Source organism: Globicephala melas, chromosome 4 (assembly GCF_963455315.2).
Source record: "Globicephala melas chromosome 4, mGloMel1.2, whole genome shotgun sequence".
Taxonomy (NCBI): Eukaryota; Metazoa; Chordata; class Mammalia; order Artiodactyla; family Delphinidae; genus Globicephala; species Globicephala melas.
The window spans coordinates 91,040,337-91,061,390 of NC_083317.1; the positions used below are offsets into that span (position 1 = coordinate 91,040,337).

Here is a 21,054-nt window from a genome sequence, read left to right on the forward strand (position 1 = left end):
CTGAGAATTGTAGGTGGATACCTACTAATTTTAATTTCAAAATTGTAATTAAGAGAGAGCGGACTGTACAAAGTACAGATTCTTACATGGATTATTAAAGGGGTACTTTAAAAGACAAAGCAGTACTCAGTAGACCAACGAAATTCATAAATTATAGTCATATTTGACTGAGTTTACCTCCTTCTTGGAAAAAGTTATTAATTGATTGGTAATGTTAATATATATAAAGGACAGTTAGACTTAGGTAAGATATTATTAGTCTTTTGTAATATCTTGTTGAAAACAAGGAAAAATATTGATGGAACACATGGATAATTACATGAACTTTTTGTTAGCTTAATTCCTGACTGAAGTATCATGGTTAATGGGTTAGTATCACAATGGAAGGAGGTCCAAAGAGCTTTTCCTCTGCCAAGTCTGTTTAAAAAGAATATTTGTCAATGACACATTAGACTGAGAATCAATGGTACAGTGATCACCTGCCAAAATCACAGTTGTTTTTATCTTTGCCACATGATTCCCACTATAATGAACACAGCTTGCTGGGAAAGAAAAGGATGTTTGATGCAAAATGACCATGTCTATGCTGGCAGTGGCTAGACAAACCAATGAGATCCCTTCTTTTGGGGAGCCAGACAATTTGATTGTGTCAACTCCATTCCTTTCCAGCATCATTTCCCAATGTTTTAGTCACCTGACTTGAGCATGTGTACCCCTCGACTCTGGACTTAAAGTTGTAACAACTCCAAAGCAGCAGACATTTCATACTTCTAGGTATGTGCACGTGCTTTCCACCTACATAGAGTACTCGTCCCACATGGTGTTAATTTATCTTATCAGTCAATCAATAATAACACATAAAATGTTTTCTCTTGTTATTGAGACAAAAATGTATTACAGGCTTTTTAGCAAGTTTTATTCCAACAAATGGGTAGTCTACAATTTTGGGAAGATAAAACATTCACTTTTAAAAATATGGAGTGCTAAGAATTCTTCAACTTTACTATCTTTTGATTACTTTAGGTAGAGTGTACTTATAAATTACAACCTTGTAGTGTTTACAAGAATAATAAAAGATTAATAATGAACTTACCAATACTTGGATAACCAGGTGTAGACGGGTCTCCTCCTGGATTCAGTGACACCATAAAGGTATCATAGCTAAGAGTTGCAGTCTTTGGTAAATCACAAGGATCAATATACAGAAGAACACCTCCAAATCCAGCCTTTTCCAATAAGGAAAGCTAAAAGAGGAGAACAAATTATTAAAAATGTCCTCATATACATTTTTAGTTCATATATGGACACTTCATAAATGTCACTACAATTAGATGACTCCTTTTTCTGTTATTGTTTTCTTTTAAAATAAGTCGAAACTTCTGATTTTCTCATTATCAAAGCCCAGACAGAGAGTTATCCTACTGGCCTCTTCCTTTTTCCTCTGTTCAACAATATTTAAGCTGCATTCTTATAATGTTTATATTTGATTTCAGTTGTCTGCATTTGGAATTTCTTCATTTTTTAATTGTCCAAGTAGATTTGGAAGTTTTCACTTTCATGAGATTAACAAAAAATCTACCACAGACAAAGTTCCATTGTAAAAGGAGAGCTGTTCTGACCATTATTATATTCTTCCCTAGAGCAGAAGACATCCAACAGCATTTTGATTTATTTTCTCCAAGGCTGAGACTGCCACACCAGTTGTTAAAATGTTGAAATCTTTCACGTGGTTTGGCAAACAGCCACTGTCCTGAAGCTCCTTAGGGCCCCCACTAGTCACTCTGGTCTCTGCCCTGGATGTCCCAGTCAGACCTCTAAGATAGAGCAACTAATGGGTATATACACAACAAAGTAGTGGGCCTCCTTCTAAATGGCCAGTTCCTTCTTTGTCTCTGTCATTAAATACTTTGAAAATATCCCAATTACCTCTATGAACATACTTAATGCAAAGGTTCCGCTCCGTTCTTAAGTACACAATAGAGAAGTATGATGGGGTAGATGAACTTGACATCCCAGTTTCTCTTTGTTTTAACTTATTAAATTAATTTTGGTGGGTAAAGATCTTATGCATCTTAGTGTGACTTACATGATTGATATAAGTCACAATCTTGATATAAGTATGCTATGTTAATTGCATCTTTTCAACTCCTTTAAAACTGTTCTGTTTCCATTTTTAAACAAGTAATGAACAAGTATGGATTTTTATAATAAGAAAAAAAAAAAACACCAAACACTGAGAACCTAAGCTAAGTATAATGGACTCACATGTATACCTTCTATAAGAAACCACTCTGATCAGACTTCTTTTTTTTCCCCATCAATGTCTTAATGAAGATAGGGAAAAAATTCAGGGAGAGAGGAGGAATGAGAGACAGAAAAAGAGAGAAAATAATATGTGAATAAAGGGCGAGATTTAAGACTGATGCTCCAAATGCAGGGCTGAAGTCCTTAGGGAGGATTTCTAATGTTTGGATGCTGAAATTGCTATTCTCAAAAAGAATGATCAATGGAATGATTTTCAATGTTCTGCTTACTATAGGAGAATATATCAAGAAAAAAAATGAACTTCTCTAGAAAGCAATTTTTTTAAATATTAAAAATTTCTTTTTTTATTACTAAAGCAATTTGTGATCATTAGTGAGAAAGATATACATGTCAACAAAACAAAGCAAAACAAAAAAGCAAAAGGCAATCCCATTATCTTACCTGTCAAGAGGTTGCAAATGTTAACATGTTGGTGTTTCTAGATCCTTTTACTGGGGCTTATGCACATTCACACATATATTTACAAATAAATCTATGATAAATACTATTTTGCAATCTTTATTTTTCACTTAACGGTATATACTAAACATTTGTCCATGTGGATAAGTATACTTTTGTATCATTTTAATAGCTGTATACTGTGTATGAGTGATATAAATAATATTATATAAAAAGGCCATCAAATGTTATGTAACCAACCCCTGACTGTTAATCAAATTATTCAAAATTTTTTTTATATTACATTGGAACAAAATTCCTTATATCTAAATCATTGCACAAATATCTATTTTAATCAAGTGTAGTTTCACAGGTCGAATTTCTAAGTCAAAGTATTCCTGTTCTTATGATTTTCTTTTTGTAAACTAATTTCCATTTAGAAAAGCTATAAAAAGTTATATTCTTACCTGTAGTATATGTATTTGTTTCCCCTCATTATCACCAACATTGAATATTATTACTTTTCAAAAGATATTTGTCAATCTGGCCAAAATTTATTTCTCCAGAGATCTTTAATTATTAATGAAGTTAAATTTATTTTTGCTTGTGATTTTGGCAACTGTATATTTTCTTCTGAGAATTACCTGCTTGTGAAAAACTATTTTTACAATTCCTGGGCCATGTATCCATTTGTAACTATATAATGAGTGTTGCTGTTATGCAGGTAATATGCTGGCATTGGGATATGAAGGTAAGTAGGAGAAGGTCTTTGCTCTTAGGAAGTTGAGTTTACCAGTGGAATGACGAACAGTTTTCAACTTGAGTACTAACTCCAATTAACTGACAATGAACGGACGCCGGGAGAAGGATTGTGAGGCTAGATTCAGGTTCAGTGGAAAGTGAATCTATGAGAGATCACTGCTTTGGACAAAGAAAGGGAAGTGATAACCAACAAATTTTTTTTTTTTAATGTGCTGATACTGCTTTAGTGGAAGTCAAAATAGCTTCAAAAGTATCTTCTAAAAAGGTAAATATGATAATTTATTTAATGTCTATGAAACCTAGTGGTTAAATTTATCTTAGTCAAAAATAAAATGCTAAAGTTGCATATTTTGTCTCTTCTGATTATATTTGGAAATATGTTGAGATCCCTTTTATAAGGAATATGTACCATGATATGTTTCTATACCTAACGGCTGATAATGAAGCAATGTGGTTTAATAGAATACTATCTTTGGCCAGACTTGATTACCTCCCTACACCTCATAAGAGACAGCATTATATGCGAGATGATCCCCTCTTCCCATCCTCTGCCTATAACAGTTGGACCTGAGGTGGACACCTCTTCAACATTGTCAAATCTGGTTCCTGATGCCACCCCACACTGACCTTCATAGAGCTCTTAAATAAGTAGTTTAATTCAGTGACTCAATTTCAGGAATTGTCTATTGCCAATGACACTGGCAACAGAAGAAACTGCTTACATGACATCAAATTTTAAAAATGTTCCTTTGCATTGTTAACATTGCATTTTGAACTTGATGAGGTGGAGGTTGCCTAAAATGCTCAAAAGACCTTGTATTCTGGTGAGATTACATTTTTTAAAATACTTCCAAAGGCAAGCCAAGGCCAAAAGGATGAAACCAGCTGTCCTTGGGCTGTCTGATTGCAGACTGTCCCTGGGTACACAGGTGAAAGTTATTAGCTCTGCCTAGGACCTCTTACAGCTTGAGACTTCGATTGACGATTATATTAGGGGTCTAATACATGAAAAGAGATGGCTAGTGTAAGGCCAGATTCCTTATATTAAACTTCAACTGTCCTTTGCTTCTCTTTCTCAAGTATATATCTGATAAGTTTGGGGTTCTTTGTCATACTTACCACCTTGTAAACTAAGACAACGTTTGATACAAGTAGGACCAATCAGGACTTGGAATGGAGACACCAAAAATGAGTCAGGCAGATGGTGTTGGGCCTGAGTGTTGTGTGCTCATGGAGAAGCAGGCCACAGCCACTGGCTAGTGTGGTGCACTGATCCACAAGGCTGTATTGCCCTGGAGGGGCACCATTTCCTAATTCACACAAAGCACCATATGAGCAACTGGCTTCTCTGTTCAGAATCAATTTTCTGACATGTGCAAACTAGTCTTTTCAGAATGTAGAAACCATGAGCCTTGCCAAGGAAAGTGGCAACTAAAAAGGAGTGGGAATTCAGAGGAAACAAAGATGAGAATGGGCAAGAGAGGGAATGGCACGTACAGACCTCAAGTCCAGCTGTGTGCCTTTCGCTTGTATTGGGTGAGATTCTCCTCCCTTTCTCTGAGGGTGCTTCGGTTATTTGCAAATAAATCAATCCATAACCAAGACAAATGAAAAAGCATGAGACGTTTCATTTGATGGTACTGGATTTTGGTACCAACCCTGACACTAAATAGCTATGTGACAACTCATATAGTTTTTCCAGGTCTTTGTTTCACCATCCATAAAATGCAAGGATTGAACAACATTAGCCTCAAAGACCCATTCTGTTCTCAATTAAAAACACATGTAGTCTAATTCTATGATTTTAAAATTGTTTAAGGAGACATTTATTGTACTTTTAAATATACTGTCACACGTGAAATTTGCTTTTAAACTATTGGCAGGGATACCCTCCCCCAAAATAACACACTTTCTATGATTAATAAATATTTTTCAGGTAACTTTTACGATATGATTTCATATAATATATAGTATGAATATTTTAATTTTGCATTAAACTTCTGTTAGGGACAGAATATAGGGGAAACAAAAACACTTAGAATCTGTCCATTGAACCTATTCTGAGTTACTGAATTGATTCTTCCTTTTCAGTATAAATCAGTACTAATTTAAATATAGTACACTGTGAAGTGTTAATTTCATCTTTCAAAACTATTTTACAGTGTTTATACCCCAAAACATATATGACAATTGTAATAAATCACGCAGTTAAATGAATAATATTTCAATGCAGCTATCAACCTTCTGTCTAAATTGGAAATATTTCTACTCTAATAAGTACTTCAACTAATATTTTATTTCTAGGAGAGAAGTTAAATATTGCATAAATTTACTGACTATGTTTATTCAAAATGTCCACCAGTGATAATTACTAGTCTCCACATACCTAAGGATTGCTCCTCCTCTTCAAAAAAAATCATATTGTTTCCATGAACATAGGAACCATTAAACCAGCATCCTACTCACATGCCTCCCACCCTCTTTTGTTTAACTCAAAGAGCCACTAAGTGCTGAGCCAACATGATTCTTAAGTTTTTATGGGTGCTAAAATCTCAATAGGCATGAGGTATCTGAGATAGATGCTAGACTAGTAACCAAGAAATGGTCCTTAGTAACCCCGAGACACTTTTCTGTTTCTATACAGTCAGTCAACTCCCTTCAAGCTATGTCATGGCTTCACATCACCTGAAACACTTCTAATGCCCCCAGTCTCCAAAGTGAAATTTTATTAGTATTATTTTTTATCCTCAGTAATTAAAAAGGATTTGATGGATAACTTTAATAGCACTTGATTATGACCTGCTTGAAGACAGTAACCTTATACCTTCATTTTATATCCCTAGTGCCTAGTATAGTGCCTGGCAACAAATGATTTTTCTATTGTTGGGTTAATGAATAAACTAGTGTATGTACCAATGAATGAATGAATGAATGAATGAATGAATGAATGAAAAACATATTGTATACAGGTACAAGTGTATTACATGAATGTTATTTTGCTCTACTGTTCAACTCCACTGGCTGGAAAACTTATTCAATAAATTCTTTTGTGACATCTTACATGTGTTCATTAGAACGTGAGATAAGTATTAAGCCAGCTTGTTTCTGAAATAAAAATAAACATGTTCAACTAAGTGTGTTGTCTTTTTATACTTCTGTAAAAATACATAATAAAATAGGTCTATTTTGTTTTGATTTTTGTTTTATTTTGTTTTGTATGATGTTTTGTTATCTAAGGATAGCGATAAAAAGCAGAAACTAGCCCCCAGGGATTTGAACATGTGGATTTGTCTTATTGACAGGGTCTTGGAGATAAAATGTCTTTGACCAAGGAATATGATCTCCTATTTCTTGCTGTGAACCATATTAATATATTTTTCCTTGTGTATAGTATATAAAGCTATCTGCTGCCAAATAACCACCTCTGAAATAAATGGTACTACCAATCCGTGGGCAGGACACAACAATCTTACTGAACAAACCTTACAAAATGAAAAGCTCCTTGGGAATTACTCATTCAGGGGTAGTAGTCTGGCACCTGAAAATGGTCCAACATAGGTTTATATTCCCATTGCCTTGGACAGACAGCATATGTGAACTGGGTGGCTGCATGGTATTCAGATATTCAGGAAACAATCATTTAAAGAAAAATCAAAGCCAGGGACAGTAAAAGAGAAAGGACCCTTCTCTGATTCCTACCACTTAACTTCTGTACTTAACTGGCATCTACTCTTACTTTCAACCCAAATGCCTTTCCTATTCCAGGAGGATGCTGTTGCTATTGTCATTTAGACAATCCACTCCTTCAGTGTCCAACAAGGGAATACTGGCTGAATTCCACAGTTAGGCTCTAATCCATTTACAGATGCTCTCAAGTTGTTGACTCACCCTTTTGAACCCACTGAATGTGAGCCTTGCTCTTTATTTTCACTGGTCACAATGCAGGAGTTCCCTGAACTACCACCTGATATCAAGAACTAAAGGAGAAAGCTTGTGGTTTTCTCTGTAATCTAGTCTCATCAAAACATTGGCTCAGTATTAGAACCATTCCTCTGGCCTCCATAGCCTAGAAAAGTTTCCTGAGCCTTCATGTGGAAAACGAGAACAAATATAACGTAACGAGACAAATTTGATTTTACAGATAAAATTAAGGCCTATTGTTATGGGCTGAGTTGTGTCTACCTAAGATTCATAAGTTTAAGTCCTAACACCCAGCACACCTCAGAATGTGACTACATTTGAAAATAGGGCCTTTAAAGAGGTAACTAAGGTTAAATGAGGTCATATGGGTAGGCTCTAATCCAATGCAACTAGTGTCCTTATAAGAAGAGGGAAAGACATCAGAGGTCTGTGTACATACAGAAAAATCACATGAGAACACAGCAAGAAGGCGGCGATCAGCAAGCCAAGAAGAGAGGCCTCAGGAGAAACTGAACCTGTCAACACCTTCATCTTAAATTTTCAGCTTCCAGAACTATGAGAAAATAAATCTGTGTTTAAGCCACTCAGCCTGGAGTATTTTGTTATAGAAGCCCTAACAAATTAATACATTCATATATGATAAATATCTGTCAAACTTTATATAAAGATTCAGGAAAATCATGTGATTAGAATCTAGGTCTTCTGAGCCATCTTCAGGCCAAATCAAGTATTAATTGTACATCTACTATAAACCAGATACTGTCTCACAAGTTATTTGCTGATTTTTATTCAAAGCATTTGATATAAGTCATTTCAATTCCCATTATATAGTTGCTGAAATTGTGATTAAGGAAGGTGAAGAGCTTGACCTGGGGTCAGAGCTAATAAGTGGTAATGCCAGGGATCAAACAAGAGTTTTCTGAATTCAAGCCTAGTGATCTTTCCACTAAAGCACACCTTTTCTTTAAATTATACATCCATCCTTTACAAAGACAAATAGACTAGCCAAAGGGTGAATTTATAAAACACATCAGATGCTTCTTGCTGTGATCTGCTTTCTGAGAAGATACTAAAATCAATACTGTGTGAATTGTATGACTGTTTATTTAGAATGCTAAGAAGACCTGGATTTTTACAAAGTGCCATAATGGGAATTAATATGTATTAAAACAACAGAATGTGGACATTTTAGATTGAAGATTCATGGCTATAATAACAGAAAAATAACAGAAAAATAAAAATACACTTTTAAAAACCATGAACTAACATTTCATAGTACATTCTTACTCACTTAAATTAAATAGTTCTGGAACATGTGAAAAATAAAAACATTGAACACATAATATGTGATCATTTCTTAAGCAGATATTTTGACTTCAGGGCTCAAATTTTATGTTGTTCTTTCTTCTTGAAATTGTTTTCCTTATTAATAGGTTTGTTGTTTGGTCCTTTAATTATGTATTGTATCATTAGGATGCCATTAAAGAGATTTGTAAGATTCCTGTTTGCTTTGTTATATTTTGTTATATTTTGGAAGTAAACTCATCTTTCTTTGTCAAAAAAAAAAAGACTATTATGGTGAGGAATATTCACTGTAATCAGACTGAGTATATCTGAAGCATAATCACAACATTCTTTTTTTATTTCACTGAACACCTTTACTTGGATTTTAAATTGCTTTACTTGATGTATCCAAAGTTATTTAAATAATTATAGTAAGATTAATAAGAAGCAATGACCCTCTGCTTTTGTAAAGAAAAAACCTGAAGTTATTCAGAAAGTTAAGCCTGTTGTCAGAGTTCTAAAAAGAGTCCTCAACTTTTATCACTAGATTACAGGGGAGGGAAAGAAGGAGGGAAGGAAAGAAGGAAGGGAGGAAGGGAGGGAGGGAGGGAAGGTGTCCTATTTTATAAGGTATTCTCATGCATATATTTTTGTGCTTTAAACTAATATCTCATTGTGGCCTATGGGATTATTCTTATTTCACAAATGAAGTAATCATGGGATAAAGATGATTTTATCAAGATCACATAGTTAATCACAGATTTCAGACTAAACGAATGTGTCCTCATAGTTTATTTTCCTGTGCTTCTCCCATTAAACCATATTGCTTTCAAATAATGAAAAAAATTGTGACTCTGCATTTTTTTGTTTTTTAAAGTTCATATTACATATTTGACAGCCTTTGCAATGTCTGCTGCATGGAAGAAGTCTATTAAAAAAAACATCTTTTCAAATATGATGTTATTTTTCCAACTGTAGCTTCAAAATATTGAGGAGAATGCTATAATTTATTTTCCCATTCCTCATTTTTCCTATCCATTGTGGATCCACCTATGCAGTATAGATCCATTGCTCCAGGTTCTAGGTTGAGAATACAATGACAGAGTAGGGACCAGCAAGCATTAACCTAAATCGTTTTATTTTTAGTGAGAGGAAACACAGTGGCCTGGGGTATTTTCCTCTGCATAGGTGGTTCATGAACTGAAAACACTAAAGGGTATTTGTCCTTATCAATTTCTCTAACATGATTTCATTACTGATAGCGAATATTAAGAAAAAAATATACAATTGTTACTAGTAAATATGTTGCTGATATTACCAACTGCGTGTACATCTCTTTCCCTTTGTAGACGTACTGTTGCTTTTCATGTTCAAAAAGAATGGAAAAGAATACTAACACTATATATATTTAGAAATGAAGTCATAAAGACATAAGCTTCTGACTTACAAACTTAATATTTTTTGTGCTTATATATGTAAATATATGAGAGAGGAAGAGACAGGCAGTGGAGAAAGAGAGCATAGTCTCACATAACCACATGCATGAATCTCTGAGATTATGCAATTTTCTAGTTGAATAACAAGATCAAGAAAAAAGTTAGAGCACTTCACATCATTTAGTCTTTGAAAATGTACTATTTTTTTAAAAATTTAATATATGCTACAAATGCTCTTAACTAAGAGCATATTTAACTAAAGCCATAATGAATAGAGATAAATCCATGTATAATACATAATAAAGATAAAATATTTCTACAGGTGAATCTATATACAAAACAGAAACAGACTCAGACATAAAAAACAAACTTATGGTTACCAAAGGGGAGTGTGGCGGGGGGGAAGGGACAAATTAGGAGTATGTGATTGACAGATATGAACTATACATAAAATAGATAAGCAAGAAGTATTTACTGCATAGCACAGGGAATTATATTCAACATCTTGTAATAACCTATAATGGAAGGTAATAAAAAAACTTAATCATTATGTTGTATGCCTGGAACTAACACAATACTGTAAATCAACTATACTTCAATAAAAAATAAAATATTTCTAAAGATATCTCAGAAATTATTATGTTTACTGACAATCTTCTGATGTTTCAATGTGCTGATATTAATCACTATTTAATATTCTTATTTCTACTGCCTACAAAATTGCTTCTTTAACAGAAATATTAAACAGACCTCCCAATTTTCTTACACATAAAAAGAAAAAAAAAACATTGGTGACTAGATGTATGTATGACATTCAATCTTTTCTAAATTTACAGCATTATGACTCATCATATAAATTTAAAATTTTTAAAAACAAGTCAACTTCTGGGAGTGTCATTCTTTAGCTAAAAATTTTATATGTATTTTCTCCAAGGTGGGTGGATGTGGAAGAGACACACAGGAGAAAATTAAATGAATATTAACATAAAAAAAGACTATGTCAAATTACTTTTAAAAATTTACCATGGTAAAACTTCTAATCTTGCACTACCTGCAAGTGTTACATGATATCTGAAGCTGTTAGGAATACATCTGAATTTATTGATTTATTGTTCTGTAGCTTGGTTTGTAAGCAACATGGTGGATGAAAAGAATAGCAAGTCTTGAAGTGGACCAGCCATTAGGTGACGGATGCTGGGCATGCCACAGCCACAAAGTTCAATTTTCTCATCCATAAAAAGAGATGACATTTGCCCCGCCAATCACACAAAATGACTGGTAGATTCAAAGGAGGTAACATGTCTGAAGGATTTTGAGAGTGTAAAATGCTACATAATGTGTGAGGGTTTTTATTTTCTTTTGTTTTTCAAGGGAATGATAAGGAAGAAGAGAAGGTAGAGAATGAAGAAGGTTGATAATTGAGGGAATGCAATTTCTTTGCAATTGTCTGTGGTTAGAGAATGGTATCAGGGAAAAAACAAAAACAACTAGTTAATCTGAAACAAAAATTTTTCTTGACATAAAAATGATGAAATTTCATGAATTTATTTCCAAAAGTAAATATTCATATAACTTTAAAATACTCCTCCACTGTCTATCACTTATTACCAGGCTGTTTTTTGTATGTTAGATTGGAGGAACCATGAATAAAAAAATCCTAAAATACTCCAAGTCATAATTTTTTTTCCAAACTGCAGTAGGCTTTTAAAATTTTTATAATCCTATTACTTAAAATAGTAGCTTACAGCTTTAAAAATTAGGATAATGATTATTACATTTTCCTTACCTATCAAGGAAACATTATTTTTGTTATCCAGTTATTTTTTTCTCCATTAAAAAAAAAGGCAGTCTACTTCACAGAGACAATTTCTCAACCTCTCCTGAAATTAATTCATTTAATTATTCAAAACCTAAGATTTTAGTCAGGCATAGGATTTGTAACCAGATGTGAACAGCTGAAGGATGTTCTTACTCCAGGACAAGGTAAAGGATTACACATACATGGACATGGATTCTTTGTAGCTTCTTTTAGGAAGCAAACCTGATGCATACGTCTTGCAGATAATTTAATCAGAATAGAAATAACTTCCATATTATCCTTTCTAACGTCATTAATTAGAAAGATTTATACTTGTCAAACAAGGGTCAGAGTGCACATCTCTTGTCCATGCAGTTTATAGATCACCATTTGCTGTCTTTGCAATTCTGTCTGGCAGAAATTGACAATGTCTTCTTACAGTGCAAATCCATCAGGGGTCACAGCCAGAGTTTCCATTTCCCTGGCCCTGGCAAGGCTTTTGATTTTCTTGAGAATCACTACTCCCTTTTGGGTAAAGAAAACATTATCTATATATTCAGTCAGATTTCAGATATTTTTAAAATAGATATCAAAGGTGCATCTGACTCTGAGTTACCTTTCAAAAACTATAATAACTGTTAAATCAACCTGTTACATTTTTCATTATCTTATATACGATATCTTATCTAAGAGTATAGTTCAAAGTGTTATTTCAATGGACTGTATCCCAGGTGACTGAGGTAACTATTGCAAACTTCCCCACTTCTTTCTCTCTCTTTTAGTACTATATTAAGATAAAATGATGGGCAGAGAACATGTCCAGTTTAATGCCTGAGTGCATGGAAAAAAACAAAGTTACTTTGGATGCAGTGTTCTCAACTAGCTCCAACATGATGAACAGCATTAAAATACCACTGAACAAAAAGACACAGAAAAGAAACAGGTGTGGAAAACTGGGAGAGAAAAAAACATTATCACACTGGCCTTATGGTTCATTGCTTCTTTCCACATGGGTTCATCACAAGGGAACTTAAGTCTCTCTTCTCTCGTAAATGTTTTCCTATAGAGAAATATCTATCCCATATGAATACACCTATATTTTATTGAAGCAATACTTAAGCAAAGTGATTTTTTAAGCCAACAAATCTACCTTCCTAGGCATTTCTAGAACCTTTACAAGCTATTGTGCACATCAAATAGGAGTAAATAATTACTTTGTTTTCTCTTTTAATTGAATAAGTTTTGCTCATGTTGTGATAACAGATTTATTTGAAAGTGAATGTAATTTGTTATAGAAAGCAGCTTTTATAAATGGAAACTTCTACAACAGAATATGGTGAGATGTTTAAATATTAACCAGACATACTGCTCACTGTCTGCACTAAATTTCAGAAACTTACTACAAATTAAGTACATACTTTATTGCTGGATCTTGCTTACCAGTGGTAAGAAATCCACAATGTTTAATTCTAATTAAAAATGAAATTGAACTGCAATTCCCTGAAAACAAGGGCTGATCAGACTCAATAAGCTTTACTTAATTGAATTGCTCATAGACAAAGAAAAAAATGCTTACATTGTTAGCGAAATATATGCTTCCAAATCTTTTGCAATTCTATTATATTTTCTAATGTTCACAGCTGATTATATCCCATATATATGTTTCAAACTATTTAAGAGTCCAGGAATATACCACTTACCTTTATCTTTAGTATTCACATCTTCTATATGTATACTTACTAGGGCTGCACTGTAAATTACATAGTTAAACATTTTTTCTTTAATTTTCAAAGAGATATAAAGAAAACTATTATTCTTCATTATATTTCTTAAATTGGATTAGTATTTTTAAAAAGGATTTTCCCAAATGCCTGACTAATATTATTTAATTATCACAACCACCACAGGAGACTTTTGAGATTACTCTCATTATTTTTATTATTTGTATTTGATTTTTGTTTCTTCAGCTTAAGAAAACTGTTTCTCTGTGAGGTGTTGTGATTTTTCCTATGGTTATGAAGCTTGTAATAGTGAAAATAATAACAGTGTTTTTAAACTAATAGGAAAACTGAAAAAATAAACTGAACATGAATGAAAAGTATACTGGTGAGCAATAGCAGAGCAAATGATTCCTTACTCCCCTCTCTTTGTGTTTTCAATTGTTTGAGGTCACAATGGTCCCAACATATCTAAGCCCAGAAATGAAATGGCTTTATCTTCAGAAACAGTGTTCTTTGGATATGAGGTTGGATTAAGGAGCAATGATTCTAAAATAGTCCTAGACAATAACTCTATGTAGCTCTGGACATCTATGTAAGAAGAGACATTGCAAAAATTGGAATTGCCCAGCAATGAAATAAACATGAAGACTTCATCAAGAGATAGAGTTTATGACGGAGAAATGTCCATCTGTCAAGGAACTCATAGAAGTCACACTGGCACTGAGCAGAAGTTTATCTAAATCCATTTCTCTAAGAGTACGTGCCTTGTACAAGTCAAATAAATAAGACAAATGTGATACTACATGATAATATTTTGAAACAGGTGTATGCAAAATAGTATCACTGTCATAATTAATACTGCAGTATAATTTTTATTAGAAGATCTCAAAAATGTTTAAGAGAATAAAAAAATGTGTTCATGTAATAAAGTTGGATGAACACATTAAATCAGAAAATAGAAAAATAAAGTAAGATAAACAATGAACATTAAGGTAGAAGAAAAAATTAAACATAAATTTTTACCCTGAAAGGAAACAAATGAATTATCAGACACTAAATCAGATGTTTGAATTGAATCAAAGGGAATAATAACCTAGCAATATGTTTTTCTTTTTTCTTTTTTTTTCTTTTACAAGAAACTTTCTTGAAACAAGACAAGGTTGGAAAAAAGAAGATAATCAAATAGACATCTGGCCAACTAAAAAAGGCAGAAGAGGCAAATTCATATAAAACATCTAAAATTAAAAGCAATTTTAATTAAGATTTGGAAACGTGTATTTCTTTAACATTGTAAGCTTTTTTATTTGTTTATGAGAAATTCAATTACTTTGTTTCAGAAATAAATTAAGTAAATTAAAGAATAAAAAAATACACTATAGAATGATAAAAATATCAAAGAAATAGATAAAGGATATGGCATAAATTTGAATGCACTAAACAACATAATGGCAAAATAAAAATACAGTATAAGACATGCAAGATAGAACCCTACAAACAGAATTATATGAGAGATCTACCTCTTTCAGAAATGAAAAAATTCCAAAAGCCAAATATGTATGAATATACAGGAATTAAATAACTAATTACTGAACTTGATATAGAGAATTGCATTTCTCATAGAGCACACATCTACCCACCAATAATCATTTACATGAACTTTGTCAGAAAGAAAACCTTTTAAAAATTCTAAAAGCTAGACTTTTATTCACCATATATTTACCATACTCCAATCAATTTGAAACTAATAGTAAAACCATGAACAAAATTAATTTATTCCCAAATAACTATGGATCAGAGAGCAAGTGAAAAGCATCTGGAGCACAATAAAAAGTAGAAAACATAATAATGAAACTTTTGGGATACAGTGGAAATTACATTCAGCAAAAAATTTATAGTTTATATGGTTTACCTAGGAACTTAGTTCTCATCTTAATAAATTAGAAGAAAAAACACAGGGAGGACCTTCAAGATGGCAGAGGAGTAATACGTGGAGATCACCTTCCCCCCCCACAAATACATCAAAAATACACCTACATGTGCAATAACTCCTACAGGACACCTACTGAATGCTGGCAGAAGACCTCAGACTCCCCAAAAGGCAAGAAATTCCCCATGTACCTGGGTAGGGCAAAAGAAAACAGAAAAAACAGAGAAAAAAGAATAGGGATGGGACCTGCACCTCTGCGAGGAGCTGTGAAGGAGGAAACGTTTCCAAACACTATGAAGCCACTTCACTGGTGGAGATGGGGGGGTGGATGGGGGGGAAGTTTCAGAGCCATGGAGGAGAGCGCAGCAACAGAGGTGCAGACAGCAAAGCAGCAAAGCAGAGAGATTCCCACACAGAGGATCAGTATCGACCAGCAGTCACCAGCCTGAGACCTTGTCTGCTCACCCACCAGGGCAGGTGGGGGCTGGGAGCTGAGGCTCGGGTCAGACCCCAGGGAGAGGACTGGGGTTGGCTGTGTGAACACAGCCTGAGGGGCCTAGTGCGCCACACCTACCCGGGAGGGAGTATGGGGGAAATCTGGAACTGTCTAAGGCTCAATAAACCATTGTTTCAGGGTGCACAAGGAAAGGAGATTCACTGCCTAAACGAGCTTCATAGATGGGAGAGAGCTGCGGCTATAAGCTCAGACACCAGAGATGGGCATAAAATGCTAATGCTGCTGCTGCAGCCACCAAGAAGCCTGTGTGAAAGCACAGGTCACTATCCACACCTCCCTTCCCAGGAGTCTGTGCAGCCCGCCACTGCCAGGGTCCCATGATCCATGGACAATTTTCCCAGGAGAACACACGGTGTGCCTCACGCTGTTGCAACGTCATGCCAGCTTCTGCCACCGCAGGCTCGCCCCACATTCCATACCCCTCCCACCCCTGGTCTCAGTGAGCCAGAGCCCCCTAATCAGCCACTCCTTTAACCCCCTCCTGTCTGGGCAAAGGACAGATGCCAGAGAGTGACTTACATGTAAGTAATGTGGCTGACAGGCTCTTGGTACTCCAGCTGGGAGTCAGGCCTGTGCCTCTGAGATGGGAGAGCCGAGTTCAGGACACTGGACCACCAGAGACCTCCTGGCCCCACGTAATATCAATCAGTGAGAGCTCTCCCAGAGATCTGGTCTCATTGAAAAGACTGACAGTTAAAACATGACAACCTAAAACAAATGTGACGCAGCAATAGCAGTTCTACGAGGGAAGTTTATAACAATACAATCCTGCCTGAAGAAATATCTCAAATAAACAACCTAACGTTACACCTAAAGCAATTATAGTAGGAAGAAAAAAAACAACCCAAACTTAACAGAAGGAAAGAAATCATAAAAATAAGATCAGAAAAAAATGAAAAATAAATGAAGGAAATGATAGCAAAGATCAATAAAACTAAAAGCTGGTTTTTTAAGAAGATATACAAAATTGCTAAACAATTAGCCAGACTCATCAAGAAAAAAAGGGAGAACTCAAATCAGCAGAATTAGAAATAAAAAAGGAGAAGTAACAACTGACACTGCAGAAATACAAAGGATCAAGAGTGATTATTACAAGCAACTCAATGCCAATAAAATGAACAACCTAGAAGAAATGAACAAATTCTTAGAAAAGCACAACCTTCCAAGACTGAACCAGGAAGAAATAGAAAATATAAACAGACCAATCACAAGTAATGAAATTGAAACTGTGATTAAAAATCTTCCAACAAACAAAAGCCCAGGAAGAGATGGCTTCACAGGCTATTTCTACCAAATATTTAGAGAAGAGCTAACACCTATCCTTTTCAAACTCTTCCAAAATATAGCAGAGGGAGGAACACGCCCAAACTCATTCTATGAGGCCACCATCACCCTGACACCAAACCAGACAAAGATGTCACAAAAAAAATAAAACTACAGGCCAGCATTTCTGATGAACATAGATGCAAAAATCCTCAAGAAAATTCTAGCAAACAGAACCCAACAGCACATTAAAAGGATCATACACCATGATCAAGTGAGATTTTTCCCAGGAATGCAAGGATTCTTCACTATACACAAATCAATCAAGGTGATACAACGTATTAACAAATTGAAGGAGAAAAACCATATGATCGTCTCAATAGATGCAGAAAAAGCTTTCGATGAAATTCAACACCCATTTATGATAAAAATCCTCCAGAAAGTAGGCATAAAGGGAACTTAACTAAACATAATAGAGACCATATATGACAAACACACAGCCAACATCGTTCTCAATGTTGAAAAACTGAAACCATTTCCACTAAGATCAGGAACAAGACAAGCTTGCCCACTCACACCACTATTTTTTAAATAGTTTTGGATGTTTTAGTCACAACAATCAGAGAAGAAAAAGAAATAAAAGGAATCCAAATAGGAAAAGAAGCAGTAAAACTGTCACTCTTTGCAGATGACCTGATACTATCCATAAAGAATCCTAAAGATGCCACCAGAAAAATACTAGAGCTAACCAATGAATTTGGTAAAGTAGCAGGATACAAATTAAAGCACAGAAATCTCTTGCATTCCTACACACTAATGATGAAAAATCTGAAAGAGAAATTAAGGAAACACTCCCATTTACCACTGCAAAATAAAGAATAAAATACCTAGGAATAAACCTACCTAAGGAGGCAAAAGACCTGTGTGCAGAAAACTATAAGACACTGATGAAAGAAATTAAAGATGATACAAACAGATGGAGAAATATAGTATGTTCTTGGATTAGAAAAATCAACATTGTGAGAATGACCATACTACCCACAGCAATCTACAGATTCAATGCAATCCTTATCAAACTACCAATGGCATTTTTTACAGAACTAGAACAAAAAAATTCACAATTTGTATAGAAACACAAAAGACCCCGAATAGCCAAAGCGATCTTGAGAAAGAAAAATGGAGCTGGAGGAATCAGGCTCCCTGACTTCAGACTGTACTACAAAGCTATGGTAATCAAGACAGTATGGTACTGGCACAAAAACAGTAATATAGATCAATGGAACAACATAGAAAGTCCTGAAATAAACCCACACACATATGGTCACCTTATCTTTGACAAAGGAGGTAAGAATATACCATGCAGAAAAGAGAGCCTCTTCAATAAGTGGTACTGGGAAAACTGGACAGCTACATGTAAAAGCATGAAATTAGAACACTCCCTAACACCATACACAAAAATAAACTCAAAATGGATTAAAGTCCTAAATGTAAGGCCAGACACTCTAAAACTCTCAGAATAAAACATAGGCACAACTGTCTGCTATAAATCACAGCAAGACCCTTTTTGACCCACCTCATATAGAAATGGAAATAAAACCAGAAATAAACAAATGGGAACTAATGGAACTTAAAAGCTTTTGCACAGCAAAGGAAACCATAAATAAGACAAAAAGACAACCTTCAGAACGGGAGAAAATATTTGCAAACGAAACAACTGACAAAGGATTAATCTCCAAAATATGCTAGCAGTTCATGCAGCTCAATGTCAATAAAACAAACAACCCTGTCCAAAAATGGGCAGTAGACCTAAATAGACATTTCTCCAAAGAAGATATGCAGATTGCCAACAAACTCATCAAAGGATGCTCAACATCACTAATCATTAGAGAACTGCAAATCAAACTACAATGAGGTATCACGTCACACGAGTCAGAATGGCCATCATTAAAAAATCTACAAACAATAAATGCTGGAGAGTGTGTGGAGAAAAGGGAACCCTCTTGCACTGTTGGTGGGAACGTAAATTCATACAGCCACTATGGAGAACAGTATGGAGGTTCCTTACAAAACTAACAATAGAACTACCATATGACCCAACAATCCCACTACTGGGCAAATACCATGAGAAAACCATAATTCAAAAAAAGAGTCATGTGGGCTTCCCTGGTGGTCCAGTGGTTAAGAATCCGCCTGCCAATGCAGGGGACACAGATTTGAGCCCTGGTCTGGGAAGATCCCACATGCCGTGGAGCAACTAAGCCCGTGCACCACAACTACTGAGCCTGCACTCTAGAGCCCATGAGCCACAACTACTGAGCCCATGCGCCACAACTACTGAAGCCCGTATGCCTAGAACCTGTGCTCCACAGCAAGAGAAGCCACCGCAATGAGAAGCCCGTGCACCACAATTAAGAGTAGCCCCCGCTCGCCACACTAGAGAAAGCCTGCATGCAGCAACCAAGACCCAACGCAGCCAAAAATAATAAATAAATAAAATTTAAAACAAAAAGAGTCATGAACCACAATGTTCATTGCAGCACTATTTATAGTAGCCAGGACATGGAAGCAACCTAGGTGCCCATCAACTGATGAATGGATAAAGAAGATGTGGCACATGGATACAATGGAATATTACTCAGCCATAAAAGAAATGAAATTGAGTTATTTTTAGGGATGTGGATGGACCTAGAGTCTGTCATACAGAGTGAAGTAAGTCAGAAAGAGATAAAAAATACCATATGCTATTACATATATATGGAATCTAAAAATAAAGAAAAAAAAGGTTATGAAGAACCTAGGGGCAGGACAGGAATAAAGACACAGGCATAGAGAATGGACTTGAGGACACGGGGAGGGGGGGAAGGGTAAGCTGGGATGAAGTGAGAGAGTGGCATGGACATATATACACTACCAAATGTAAAATAGATAGCTAGTGGGAAGCAGCTGCATAGCACAGGGAGATCAGCTCAGGGCTTTGTGACCACCCAGAGATGTGGGATAGGGAGGGTGGGAGGGAGCCGCAAGAGGGAGGGTATATGGGGATATGTGTACGTATAGCTGATTCACTTTGTTATAAAGCAGAAACTAACAAACACTGTAAAGAAATTATATTCCAATAAAGATGTTAAACAAAAAAAAAGAAACACAAAATTAACTAGGAAGAGGAATTATTTAATATAGAAGCAGAAAACAATGAACCGGAGAACAAAAAAAATTGAAAAGCACATTATTTTTTAATATACAGATCTTAAGAACGATTTGCACATTGTAATATCTGCAAATATTAAGTATGGAACAAATTCATCACAAGTGACAGCACATTGAAGACTGTGGCATCTGGCTAAATTAAATATTTCGAAAGCAGCCTGACCGTGTCCCTTGACTCAAATCAGACAAAGTGTCCAGCAGTGGAGCATCTGGTCCAGCAGCTGGCAAGCACCCCCTGTGAGTAGAAATGAGCACTAGCTTCACTTGTAAACTAAAGAGTAGGCTGCCAAGGGGAAGGGCCTTTAATAAAGCCAACAGTGGGCAGGAACAATGCCAAATTAATATAGAAATTAGTACAGGCATGTGCCATTTTGTCTCAATTACAAAAGTCATATCTGCAAAGTGAAGAGTCACATCAGACATTTACAGAGGGTTGCAATTTTTGAATATTTTGGTCATAATCATTCGGACGTGCTTGCATACATTTCTAACCTCTCTGGATAAAAGATGCTGGA

At 35.1% G+C, this 21,054-nt stretch overlaps 1 protein-coding gene across 1 annotated transcript in view; it reads right to left on the reverse strand.

Moving 5' to 3' along the window:
- Window positions 1-21,054, reverse strand: part of NAALADL2 (N-acetylated alpha-linked acidic dipeptidase like 2) — an 801,118-nt gene that overhangs the window by 552,892 nt on the left and 227,172 nt on the right. Inside the window, 1 exon segment of the mRNA XM_060297515.1 lies at window positions 1,094-1,244. Within this exon segment, the coding sequence (XP_060153498.1) occupies window positions 1,094-1,244 (151 nt within the window).